Source organism: Capricornis sumatraensis, chromosome 8 (genome assembly GCF_032405125.1).
Source record: "Capricornis sumatraensis isolate serow.1 chromosome 8, serow.2, whole genome shotgun sequence".
Classification (NCBI taxonomy): domain Eukaryota; kingdom Metazoa; phylum Chordata; class Mammalia; order Artiodactyla; family Bovidae; genus Capricornis; species Capricornis sumatraensis.
The window spans coordinates 6,304,314-6,316,799 of record NC_091076.1 but is presented as its reverse complement, the minus strand read 5'-3'; the positions used below and the strand labels follow the sequence as shown (position 1 = coordinate 6,316,799).

The 12,486-nt window shown below is 41.3% G+C and overlaps 1 protein-coding gene across 1 annotated transcript in view; it reads left to right on the top strand.

The window, feature by feature from the left end:
• The window catches only part of TOP6BL (TOP6B like initiator of meiotic double strand breaks), a 107,060-nt gene that overhangs the window by 17,437 nt on the left and 77,137 nt on the right, over positions 1 to 12,486 (top strand). The window contains exons 3-4 of the mRNA XM_068976428.1: positions 40 to 118; positions 11,145 to 11,198. Of these exons, the coding sequence (XP_068832529.1) occupies positions 40 to 118; positions 11,145 to 11,198 (133 nt within the window). The remainder of the gene's footprint in view (positions 1 to 39; positions 119 to 11,144; positions 11,199 to 12,486) is intronic.

The window sequence follows — 12,486 nt, the reverse complement described above, 5'->3', positions numbered from 1 at the left end:
AGCCGAGGGTGTGGGCGTGGGCGCGGGCGGAGGTCGTAGCCCCCGCGGGCGCCCGGCCACTGGGCGTGGTTGCTGCTCCCGGTGCGGAATGGAGGGGCTGGCCGTGGCAGTTTGCGAGGTGATGCCGGGAAGGGAGAGAAAACAAAGGAGGACACTCTGAGGAAACGGGTCTTGTGAGGAGGCCGAGAAGTTTGGGCAGAGGGCTCTGGCGTTGCCTGAGGGAGAAGGAAGGTTCGGGAATGGTAGGATTCGGTTCAAGTCAGCCTGTCCCTCGCGGGGTTGTGAGGTGCAGATGAGACGCGAGGCGTGGGAGCGCCTGGGCAGTCAAACCTGGGGGGCGCTCAGAAGTATTTAGTCAGTGTGTGTGGGGAGGGGCATGGCCGTCCGCTGAGCGCGGGTGTCGCCCCCGTCTGACGCCCAAGGGTTTGCCACACCTCAGCGGACGCTAGGGTTCGAGCTCAGATGGCATCCCGCGCCGGGAGAGCGCGCGGACAACAGGGATGGGCGCGCTGGGCGGGGGGCAGGGGGAGTCGAGGCCACCTGGAGCTAAAGTGGGGGCGAGGGAAAGCCGGGTCAGACCCGCGGGTCACCAGAGGTGTGAAGGGGATTCCTGGGTCAGGGCCCGGAGCAAGCGAGGTGATGAGAACCTGATGTTCGGACGTCTCAGTAACCCAGTTCAGATTACCGTGGACCCGAGATGCTCTAGAGGGTGGGACTGAACACCTCGCACAGAGTGGCCGCTTTCGTTCATTCGTGACAGTTTTCACAGCCTTACCTGATTGAATTCTTAACTGCTGACCTGGTAGTTAACTGTAAACCGTAGACGGATTAATTACTAGGCATTCAGTTCAGTCGCTCAGTCGTGTCCGACTCTGCGACCCATGGACTGCAGCACGCCAGGCCTCCCTGTACATCGCCAAGTCCCGGAGCTTGCTGAAACTTCATGTTCATCCAGTCAGTGATGCCATCCAACCATCTCATCCTCTGTCGTCCCCTTTTCCTCCTGCCTTCGCTCTTTCCCAGCATCAGGATCTTATTCCAATGAGTCAGTTATTCACAGAAGCAGAACTCATAAGCTGTGGGTTCTGTCCTAGATTCTGTCATCTGTAAAATCTAAACCTCCAACTTTCTTTGACAACAAAGAAGGCAGGAAGATTGGGAAAACTTCTACTACTAGCTAGTACTTAATTATTTGTTTGTTGTTTAATCACTGAGTCATTTCGGACTCTCTTGCGACCCTATGGACTGTGGCCAGCCAGGCTCCTCTGTCCATGGAATTTCCCAGGCAAGAATACTGAAGTGGGTTGCCATGTCTTCCTTTAGGGGATCTTCCTGACCCAGGGGTGGAACCCAGGTCTCCTGCCTTGGCAGGCGGATTCTTTACCACAGAAACAGATCAAATAGAACCATAGGCTACAAGAGGTTAACCTAAAGGCACCTTGAGTTTTCCCAATTTTCCTGCCTTTGTTGTCAAAGAAAGTTGGAGGTTTAGATTTTACAGATGACAGAACCTAGGATAGAACCCAGAGCTTCTGACTCACAGGCTAGTGTTCTTTTCCCTACTGCTCTCTCATTATGGATAAAGAAACTGCAGGAAAGTCTGAACAGAGGGAGCACAGTAAGTCAGAGGATGTGTGAGGGAAAGTGTTAGACTGTAGAAAAGCCTGAAAACCATCCTTACAAACTGGTACAAATTAGGATCTTAGTTCCCATGTCCTCATGCTGAGTTCTTTCTGCCTTTAAAAAAGGGGGGGGGTAATAATTTTTGCTACAGGTACCTCAGTGTGGAAGTGAGAGTCTACTTTCATAAATAATCATGGAAATTAAATACAATATATGTTATTTTAAAATTATCAAGATTGAATGTTTTACCAAGATACCTTGGAGACCTGTTCAACTTAGAATATTGTGTGCAGATGACTTTATTAGAAATAATAGCTAATATTTATTAAGCATTTACTATCTGCCAGGCACTGTGTTAAACATTTTGAATGTATTGTTTTGCTTACGTTCAGCAGCTGTCATATGTGGTAATTTGTCCTCATTTTTATAAGTGAGGAAGCAGTGCTACAGAGAAGTTAAGCAACTTGCACAAGGTCACGTGATAGTATTTGACTCATCAGGGTTTCAAACCCAGGTATCTGCTTCCAAAGTCAGTGCTCTTAACTAGTATTCTGACCCTGGGAAATGTTGATACAATGAAAAGTAAAGATTCACAAGCGGATGCCATTATTATTCATAATCTTCATGTTGACTTATATTTGGAAAGAAAAAAAGAAACAGGAAAAACAAACTCCCACTTAATTTTTCCAACTTATTATTTCCAGCTAAATTTATCTTTTGAAAAAGCAATTTGTTGTCTTCATTTCCTGTTTTGGACATTGTGTTGAATTTCACTGTCCCTTTTTATGTCACTCACCTAGCTATTTCTTCTGTTTAGACACAATGCTTTGTTCTTAACAAATGTAAATCTGACATTTTGCAAGCAAGAATATTATTTTTTGGAAATGAGAATTATTAACTGTATCATACAAGTTTATTATTACCATGATTTTTAAAGAAGATTGTGGTTTTTTTGAATTGTGCCCTTTCCAGATTTTGAAATATTTAATAATTTACCAGAGGTGTGAAACAGCAGGAGTATCAAAGGGAGCATTGCTAGAAGGACAGCTAGTGATTTCCATAGAAGCATTAAATTCTAAGCACCAAGCAAATACTCTTCACTGTGTAACAACTAGTAAGTGGAGGAAGAAAAAATATTAATTTCAATCTGTTTTGTCATATTGTATGTTATATTTTATTTAAAATTTTCAATTACTGTTTTATCAGCTCCAGTATTGTTCCATAATTAAACTCAAATTGTTCCATAATTAAACTTAAATGATTATAAAATAAGTATCTGGTGATAGATTTACAAATCTGTCATACAGGAAAGGTGAGTAGAATGACTTATCAGAAGATTATTTTACTGGTTTAAATTCCAATTACTCAGAAACCATCTGACTCTTGCTCTTGGTTTTAACTTCCTTTTTCACAGCTAAATTACATTACATTGAATTTTATCTCTTTTATACCCAGCTTTTGGTAGTTGGAAAAGAGCCAAAAAATGAAAAGGAAATGAAATGATGAATGGTGCATACTTTGATAATCCTAACTTGCAGTTAATTTGAAAATATATGTTTCTTCCATTTGGCTCTTATTGTCATTTTTTGCCTGTATTCTTGGAAAGCTGATGCATTGAGTGTCCCTGATAACTAATTTTCTTAAATTTGTGAAGTGGAAACTTTTTTGTCTTGCTTTTTTGGTGTGTGTGTATAAGTTTATTGAAGGATATTTTGGAATTAAGTTGTCCTGTTAGCCTTAGAGAAGTCACCCTGAGTCCCAGTTGAGATTGGATAGTAGGTTAGGCACTACAAGACATTTCACACTTGAACTGAATGACCTGTCTTCTCTTTGTGTACCTAGCAGTAAACATCTTCAAGAGGGGTGTGATAGTTTGGTTTGCTGCTAACTCTGTGTGAACTCCCTTCTGACTGGACAGAGTTCCCACCATTCCTGAAGGAGATAGTTAGCTACACGGCGAGAGTGATGTTTTTCTGCATATGGTTGTATTAGCTTGTGCACTGATCATGATCCAATAAACTGTGGTCAGAGTGGCAGGGTGATTTCACTCCAGGCAAAGGACTTGAGCCACACAGCTTTTGGCAAGAAACTGAATTACATAGACATTTTGAGCCTAATGGACCGCTTCAGTCCATCTAGTATAAGGAGCATTTCTCTTCTGTTTATTGTCTCTGATCTTTATATTTTTATTCTTTTTGGCAGGAGGAAAGGTGATATGTGCTTGTCATGAAACATTATAACATTATAGAAACATATACTATGGATGGGGGCTTCCCTCATAGCTCAGTTGGTAAAGAATCCACCTGCAGTGCAGGAGACTCCAGTTCGATTCCTGGGTTGGGAAGATCCACTGGAGAAGGGATAGGCTACCCACTCCAGTATTCTTGGGCTCTCCTTGTGGTTCAGCTGGTAAAGAATCTGCCTGCAGTATGGGAGACCTGGGTTTGATCCCTGTGTTGGGAAGATTCCCTGGAGAACGGAAAGGCTACTCACTCTAGTATTCTGGCGTGGAGAATTCCATGGACTATTAGTCCATGGGATCGCAAAGAGTCAGAGATGACTGAATGACTTTCACTTCACTTCAGTTCATATTATGGAAAGTGAGACTCTTCAGTAATCTCACTGCATGAGATAATGATTAACATGCAATATGTATTATTCTAGATTTTTCTATGCATATGTTCAGAGTCTCTCACCAAGTGGATAAAAACCAGATTGCCAGCATTCTGGAATTTGAGAGATCGGGGATGGGAGGTTGTGTCTTAGCATTTAGTGTTTATGTTCACTCAGTCCATTTGTTTTTAATAGTACAACTTAAGTTCCCAGCCCAGAGACCCGCGCTTCTATCTTTTCACAGAATAACTTCTCCCCAACCCCTTACCAAATTTAGGAGGGACCAGTCCTTAGAAGGCTGAGTGGAGAAGGGAATTTAAAGATTTGCCTACTTCTTAAATTCATTTTTTCACCTGACTCCTTATTATGGATCCCACCTCTACTTCTAGAGGTTCCTGATACAGCCAGTTTTGAGTTTGGGGGGATTTTTTTGTATATTTGGTATTGTTTCTTTATCTTCACCTTTTTTTGCTTATAACTCAGTTTTTCGGTTCTTGAGACCTAAGTCCTTTCCCACTAGTTCTCTGGCTTTTCTGTTTCTATTAGGTTGGTGCAAGTGTAATTGCAGTTTTGGACCATGAATTTTAAATCCTTACAACTAGGCTCAAACACATCTTTATTAATCGAAATCGGAACCATTACAATCAATAGATTTCTGCCAAATGAGAAATAAGTTTGTTTATTCCTATAGTGTAAAAATCTGTGCTTTGGGCTTCGATAAACTTTTGGAAAGCATTTTCTTCCTCCTGATGGTTGTGGAGGCGTTTTCCCTGCAAAAACTTGTCAAGATGCTTGAAGAGGTGGTAGTTGATTGGCAAGAGGTCAGGTGAATATGGTTGGAGAAGGCAATGGCACCCCATTCCAGTACTCTTGCCTGGAGAATCCCAGGGACTGGGGAACCTGGTGGGCTGTAGTGCATGGGGTTGCACAGAGTCGGACATGACTGAAGCAACTTAGCAGCAGCAGCAGCAGGTGAATATGGTGGATGAGGCAAAATGTGGTGGTCCAGTTCATTCACCTTTTGAAGCATTTGTTGTGAGACGTGTAGTTGGGCATTGTCATGGAGAAGAATTGGGCCCTTTTTGTTGACCAATGTGGGCTGCAGGTGTTGCAGTTTTCAGTGCATCTCATTGGTTTGCTGAGCATACTTCTCAGATGTAAGGGTTTTTGCTGGGGTTCAGAAGGGATTGTCCCAACCCAGGGATCAAACCAATGTCTCTTAATGTCTCCTTCATTGGCAGGCAGATTCTTTACCACTAGCACCACCTGGGAAGCCCCAAGAAAGCTGCCGTGGATCAGATCGGCAGCAGACCACTGGTGACCGTGACCTTTTTTTGTTGTAAGTTTAGCTTTGGGAAGTGCTTTGGAGCTTCTCAGTTCAGACACTGAGCTGGTTGTCATATAAAATCCATTTTTCGTTGCACATCACAATTTGATCAAGAAATGATTCATTGTTGCATAGAATAAGAGAAGACGACCCTTCAAAATGACAATTTTTAAAATTTTTGGTCAGCTCATGAAGCACCCATTTATCAAGCTGCTTCTTTGTTCCAATTTGCTTCAAATGCCAAGCAATCATAGAATGGATGACATTGAGTTCTTTGGCAACTTCTGTAGTTGTAAGAGGATCAGCTTTGATGATGACTCTCAATTGGTTGTTGTCAACTTCTGATGGCTGGCCACTATAGTCCTTTTCTTCAAGGCTCTTGTCTCCTTTGCAGAACTTCTTGAACCACCACTGCACTGTCCATTCATTTCAGTTCCTGGGCCACATGCATTGTAGATGTCGTGAGTTGTCTTCATTGCTTTACGATCCATTTTGAACTCAAGAAAATCGCTTGAATTTGCTTTTTGTCTAAGATCATTTCCATAGTCTCAAATAAATATAAAATAAACAGCAAGTAATGTCATTAGGAAAAAACCAAACCAAGAAATGAGCATTAAAACAATGTATAACATAACTTCATTTATTTAAAAATGTATCCCAATATCAGATGGTAAAGAATCTGCCTGCAATGCAGAAGACTCAGGTTGATTCCTGGGTCCAGAAGATTCCCTGGAGAAGGGAATGGCTACCAATCCAGTATTCTTGCCTGGAAAATTCTATGGACAGAGGAGCCTGGTGGGCTACATCTGTGGGGTCGCAAAGGGTTGTTGGATATGACTAAGCAACTAACATTTTCACTTTTTTTTCCTTTCCAATATCAAATGACAAATGGCAACAGTGCAAACCTGCAATAGCTTTTGCACCAACCTAATACAATTTTATTAAAGTCATCTCTCTTTTTCTGTATCTTTGTAGGTTTATTACTTCTAAAAATATTCCTTTTCTATTGTTTTACTGAGATTTCAGGAGGGAGTGAAAGTAGATAGGTATGTTTAATCTGCCATCTTTATCTGAAAGTGAGTGATGTCATTGGCCTGAAATCTCTGATGATGAAGAATAACATATTCATTACCTAGCGTTGCTGTAACAAAGTACCACAAACTGGGCGGCTTAAATTTATTCTCTTACAGTTACGAAGGCCAGAAGTCCACAGTCAAGATAGCAGTAGGGTTGGTTCCTTCTGGAGGCTCTGAGGGAGAAATCGATTGCTTAGCTCCCTCCTACCTTCTGGTAGTTGCCAGCAAGCCCTTGGTGTTCCTTGACTTGCAGATACATTGCTCCAGCCTCCATCTCTGTCTTCATGCAATGTTCTCCCTTGTGTATATCTGTGTCTTCACATGGCCTTCTTATAAGGACATCAGTTGGATTTAGAGCCACCTTAATCCAGTATGACTTCATCTTAACTTGATATCGTCTATGAAGACCCTCATCCCACTCCAGTACTCTTGCCTGGAAAATCCCATGGACGGAGAAGCCTGGTAGGCTGCAGTCCGTGGGGTCGCTAAGAGTCAGATACAACTGAGCAACTTCACTTTCACTTTTCACTTTGATGCATTGGAGAAGGAAATGGCAACCCACTCCAGTGTTCTTGCCTGGAGAATCCCAGGGACAGGGGAGCCTGATGGGCTCCTGTCTATGGGGTTGCACAGAGTCGGACACAAGTGAAGTGGCTTAGCAGCAGCATGAAGACTCTATTTCCAAATAAGGTCATATTCACAAGTGTTGGGCCTTAGGTCTTCAAAATCTCTTTCAGAGGCACATCATGAAACTCACAACAAATCAGAAAATTTCATTGCTGGAATGACCCATCTGTGAGAAGCTGAGAAATGACTATATATAGTTTTTCCTATCATTGTTGAAGGCTTTAACAATTCCAGTGTTTTCCAAAATGCGTGTTACAGGATGTTTATATGAATTTTGAGAAAGAAGTTATGCAGTTCTCTAAACTTGGGGGTTGCTGGTTAAAATCAAATGAATTTTGTTATTTTAGATCTCAGAACTTTTAATATGCCAGCATGGACTGTGAATCTTTAAAAATGGGCTCTAGTATATAGCATTTCCCAAACATATGTAACCTTGTAGTTTTTTTTAATCATCTTTTTTTGTTTGTTTTTATAACCTGACTTTTAAAAAAAGTTTTCTTTAATTTTTTGATGTTCTGGGTCTTCATTGCTGCGTGGGCTTTTCTCTAGTTGCAGAAGGTGGAGGCTACTCTCCAGTTGCAGTACACGGGCTTTTCCTTGCAGTGGCTTCTTTTGTTGTGGAGCATGGGCTCTGGGGTGCGCAGGCTTCAGCAATGAGTTCGGTAGTTGCAGCTGCCAGGCTCTAGAGCACAGGCTCAATAGGTGTGGTGCATAGGCTTAGTTGCTCCGAGCCAGGTGGGATCTTCCCAGATTAGGGATTGAACCTGTGTGTTCTGCATTGGCAGGCGGATTCTGTACCACTGAACCACCAGGGAAGCCCTTAAGTCATCTTGTGTTCTATAAAGACAATTTTGGGCAATGTTGTTACTTAAAAATACCTGTTCTGTCATCTTTGCATTTGAAGGATAGCACTTTATTACTTTAGTACAGAAAGATTGGAAGCATAGCTGAAAATCTGTGAAGCAGGCAGGATGATTGTTCTCCCTGCACGTGTTCACCCCAGGTAATCTGTTTCCAACAATTTGTTGATAGGGTACTCGTTAAAACTAAGAAAGGATGTTAGAGGATACTGAGGTGTGCAGTGAAGAAGCATCATGGACACACTGTGAGGCACGCAGCTTGTGGTTTGTTTCTTGTAAATGTTCTAGCTCCTCACTGATCTCTAGTGCCAGCCTGCCAGCAGCTTCCCAATCCCCATCCCTGTGGCAAGTCACCCACTCCTTTAGGTCAGAACTAGTGTATGCCTGTGAAGAACACTAAGTTTAAAAATGCTTTTTGTTAAATCAAAAAATTGTTAAATTTTTGTTAAAGGAATTTCTCATTTAACTAAATCAAAATAGCCTCATGTAGTAATAGCTAGTAGCTACTGTATTGGGCTTCCCAGGTGGCGCTAGTGATAAAAAGCTAGCAGGAGACTTAAGCCGCTGGATTTGATCCCTGGGTTGAGAAGATCCTTTGGAGGAGGGCACAGCAGCCCACTCCAGGATTCTTGCCTGGAGAATCCCATGGACAGAGGAGCCTGGCGGGCTACAGTCCATACGGTTGCGAAGAGTTGGACACAACTGAGTGACTTAGCATGCATGCACGCACAGCTACTGTATTGGACAGCACACATTTGGAGAATGATATTGCCTCTTACTCTAGATCTAGATTCTCAATCTGTTTTCCCTGCCAGAAGAATACATATTTCTTGAGGTATAGATACATTTCCATTGGTTCTTACGGCAGTGATTCTTAGATTCTTAACTATGGGGTCACATCACTCTGGGGAAAAAAGCCTCCAGGTGGTTGTGATCTTCCTCACCCTCTTAGGGACCTGTTTCCTCACTTACCCTCTTTCCCTGAAGAATTATTGTTCTAGGTGTTCTAATGTTCTGATTTAGAACTCTGAGTACAGAAAATTCTTACCTGATAGTCTGGTAAAGAGTAAATTTACTAAAGACTGAATTGGTTAAAAGAAAGACCAAAAATGTTAATTGAATCTTATACTGGAATATGACTTATTGGCATGAGATACTCTGGTTATTAGCCGCAGTTCGCAGTCTTCCTGTGATTTTTTTTTTTCTATCAGGAATAGTAATATCCAAGAGGCAGCCCTGGTATTTAATATGGGTAAAGGAGTTGCTGTTTGGTTCTCCTCTCTAAGAAGTTATTCTGCCCCTGAACAGTTGGAGCCTCCAGTACTTCTTTGGTGCTTTTTGTTAGTTGTTCAGTCACTAAGTCGTGGCCAACTCTTTGTGACCCCATGGACTGCGGCATGCCAGGCTTCCCTGTCCGTCACTATCTCCCAAAGTTTGCTCAGATTCATGTCTATTGAGTTGGTGATGCCATCTAACCATCTTATCCTCTGCTGCCTTCTTCTCCTTTTGCCTTCAATATTCCCCACCATCAGGGTCTTTTCCAATGAGTCAGCTCTTTGCCTCAGGTAACTAGAGTCAGCTTCAGCCCTTCCAATGAATATTCAGGATTGATTTCCTTTCAGATTGACTGGTTTGATTTCCTTGCAATCCTAGGGACCCTCAAGAGTCTTCTCCAGCACCGCAATTTGAAAGCATCAGTTCTTCAGCATTCAGTCTTCTTTTGGTCCAACTCTCACATCCATACTTGACTACTGGAAAAACTATAGCTTTGGCTGTACGGACCTTTGTCGACGAAGTGATATCTTTGCTTTTGAATACACTGTCTAGGTTTGTTACAGCTTTTATTGAAAGGAGCAAGTGTCTTTTAATTTCACAGCTGCAGTCATTGTCTGCAATGACTTTGGAGCCCAAGAAAATCTGTCACGGTTTCCACTTTTCCCCCTTCTATTTGCCATGAAATGGTGGGACCTGTAGGGAAAAAGCAAATTAGCCAAGAAAGCGATGGTCAAGCCCTCTGCCCCATGGACTCTCCTGCTCCCCACCCCCACGTTCTGTAAATACATGGTTACGTAACAGCTGAGATCACTTGTAAGAGCTCTGCGCATGCATGTCACAATGTACCGGCTTGGCCACAGGCCACTTTTGTTCTGTAAACATATATAAGCCCCACCTGAAACGCCATGTGTCCACATTATGGCTGTGTCGTGGCCCAGTTACGGTGTGTCCGCTGGGTCAACTGTGAGTGACCACAGCATGTCTGCTGCTGCCATGGCTGCCGTGCCAGTCAGGAGAGAATAAACATGGCTGCAGTTCCTACGGCTCCTTGAGTTTTCTTGCAGCTTCCCGGCTCATGCCTCAGCAAACAGTGAGATACAGCAAGACAGGACCTGATGCCAGGATCTTAGTTTTTTGAATATTCAGTTTTAATCAGCCTTTTCACTCCTCTTTCACCCTCATCAAGAGGCTCTTTAGTTTCTCTTTACTTCCTGCCATTAGAGTGGTATCATCTGCATATCTGAGGTGGTTGTTATTTCTCCCGGCAATCTTGCTTGATTCTAGCTTGTGAGTCATCCAGGCCAGCATTCTGCAAAGAAGTTGAATAAGCAGGGTGACAATATACAGCCTTGACGTACTCCTTTCTCAATTTTGAACCGGTCAGTTGTTCCATGTCCTGTTCTAACTGTTGCTTCTTGGCCCAAATATTAGTTTCTCAGGAGACAGCTAAGGTGGTCTAATAGTCCTGTGTCTTTTAAGAATTTTCCACCGTTAGTTGTGATTCACACAGTCAAGGGCTTTAGTGTAGTCAGTGAAGCAGAAGTAGATGTTTTTCAGGAATTCCCTTGCTTTCTCTGTAATCCATGAAATTCCCTTGCTTTCTCTATGATGGTCATTATTAGTGACCATCTTTTAAATATTCTGTATCTATCAACAGTGATTTCAGGGTCCCATATGATTCTTTAGATAAAATCCATTTAATTGCTTCATTTGTGATACTTCTTTGTGTTCTGTTTCTTGCAGTTGCTGCTGCAGGAAGCATTTATGGTGGTTTGGTCCTCAAGAAGCTCCTTAAAGGTAAAGAATTATACCCAGCTTCCACAAGATTAAATCTCTTCCAGTCAATAAATTTGGTATTTTCTGAAACAAACAATATATACTGAAAAATAGGGTTGTCAGATACAGCAAATAAAACTATGACTCCCACTTAAATTAGAATTTCAGATAAACAGTGAATACCTTTTTAGTATACAAATGTTTTATGCAATAGTTTATCCTGTAGTTTATCTAGAATCCTACTGAAAGATCTATAAAATTGTATAAATACAGGAAAAAAATTGTCTAGGCCTAAGGCAAGATACCTAGGTCACTGTTCTCTGAATACTTTCCATACAACCTCAAGCAAAGTTTTCCCAGATGTGAAATACAATCTTTAGTAAAGTATTTGTTTCCATCTATCTCAGAGAAATAGTATATGGAAAATGCTTTTACTATAAATCATTTTGGCCAGTTTTAACACTGTTTTACACGTGTCAAAGTTGGTATGGTTTAGGCATTTTCAGTGACCTTGATTTTAGAAGTTTTTTTTCCTTTGACTTGAGAATAATCTACAACCAAAGGACATGCATTAGTTTAAGGAGACCAGAATGATTTGAGAACCACTGTGCTTTCCTTTTTATCTTTTATGGCTGTGTGGTTTGTAACTATTATCCAATGGGCCTGTCTTTTCCTAATGAGTGCTAAATTTACAACTTTTACAAAATAATTTTTTAAAAGAAACTTTTCCCAGTTAAATCTGAAGTATAAGTAGATTGTAGTGTTTTTTTAAGCTTATGTTGTCATTCTTTAAGAAAATATGCCGTGTATTAAATATAGAAACAACCCAAAAGCTACATTAGAAGGATATAATGTTATAAAATAAATGTTTGTGAAATGTATAACCATTGGACTTTTTAAAATGGAATGGTTTCTTAATGCTTTTTAAGATACAATCAATTTAAAATTTTAATTTATACCTAGATTTCCAGCAATTCAATTGCCTAAAACCAAAGTACCTGCCTTTATCTTGGTCATATCAAAGAAAAAAAAATACCATATGTAGTTTTTGCAACTCACAGTATGAAAGACTAAAGACATAAACATATAGGAAACAGTTCTGCCTTTTGAAACTTCTTTTTTGAAGTAATTTTTAGTTTAACCATGGGGATTTAAAAGTGTTTGCTTATTAATTTAAGGGTCATCAGGTGTATTCCCATTTGCCTTTGAAATTTTCTTGGCCCTCTGAATCTATTGATATTTTCCAGCTGTCTGTATCCTTCAGCTTTTTGCTGTGTGGTTTTAATTTGTTTATATTCTGCTTGGTGTA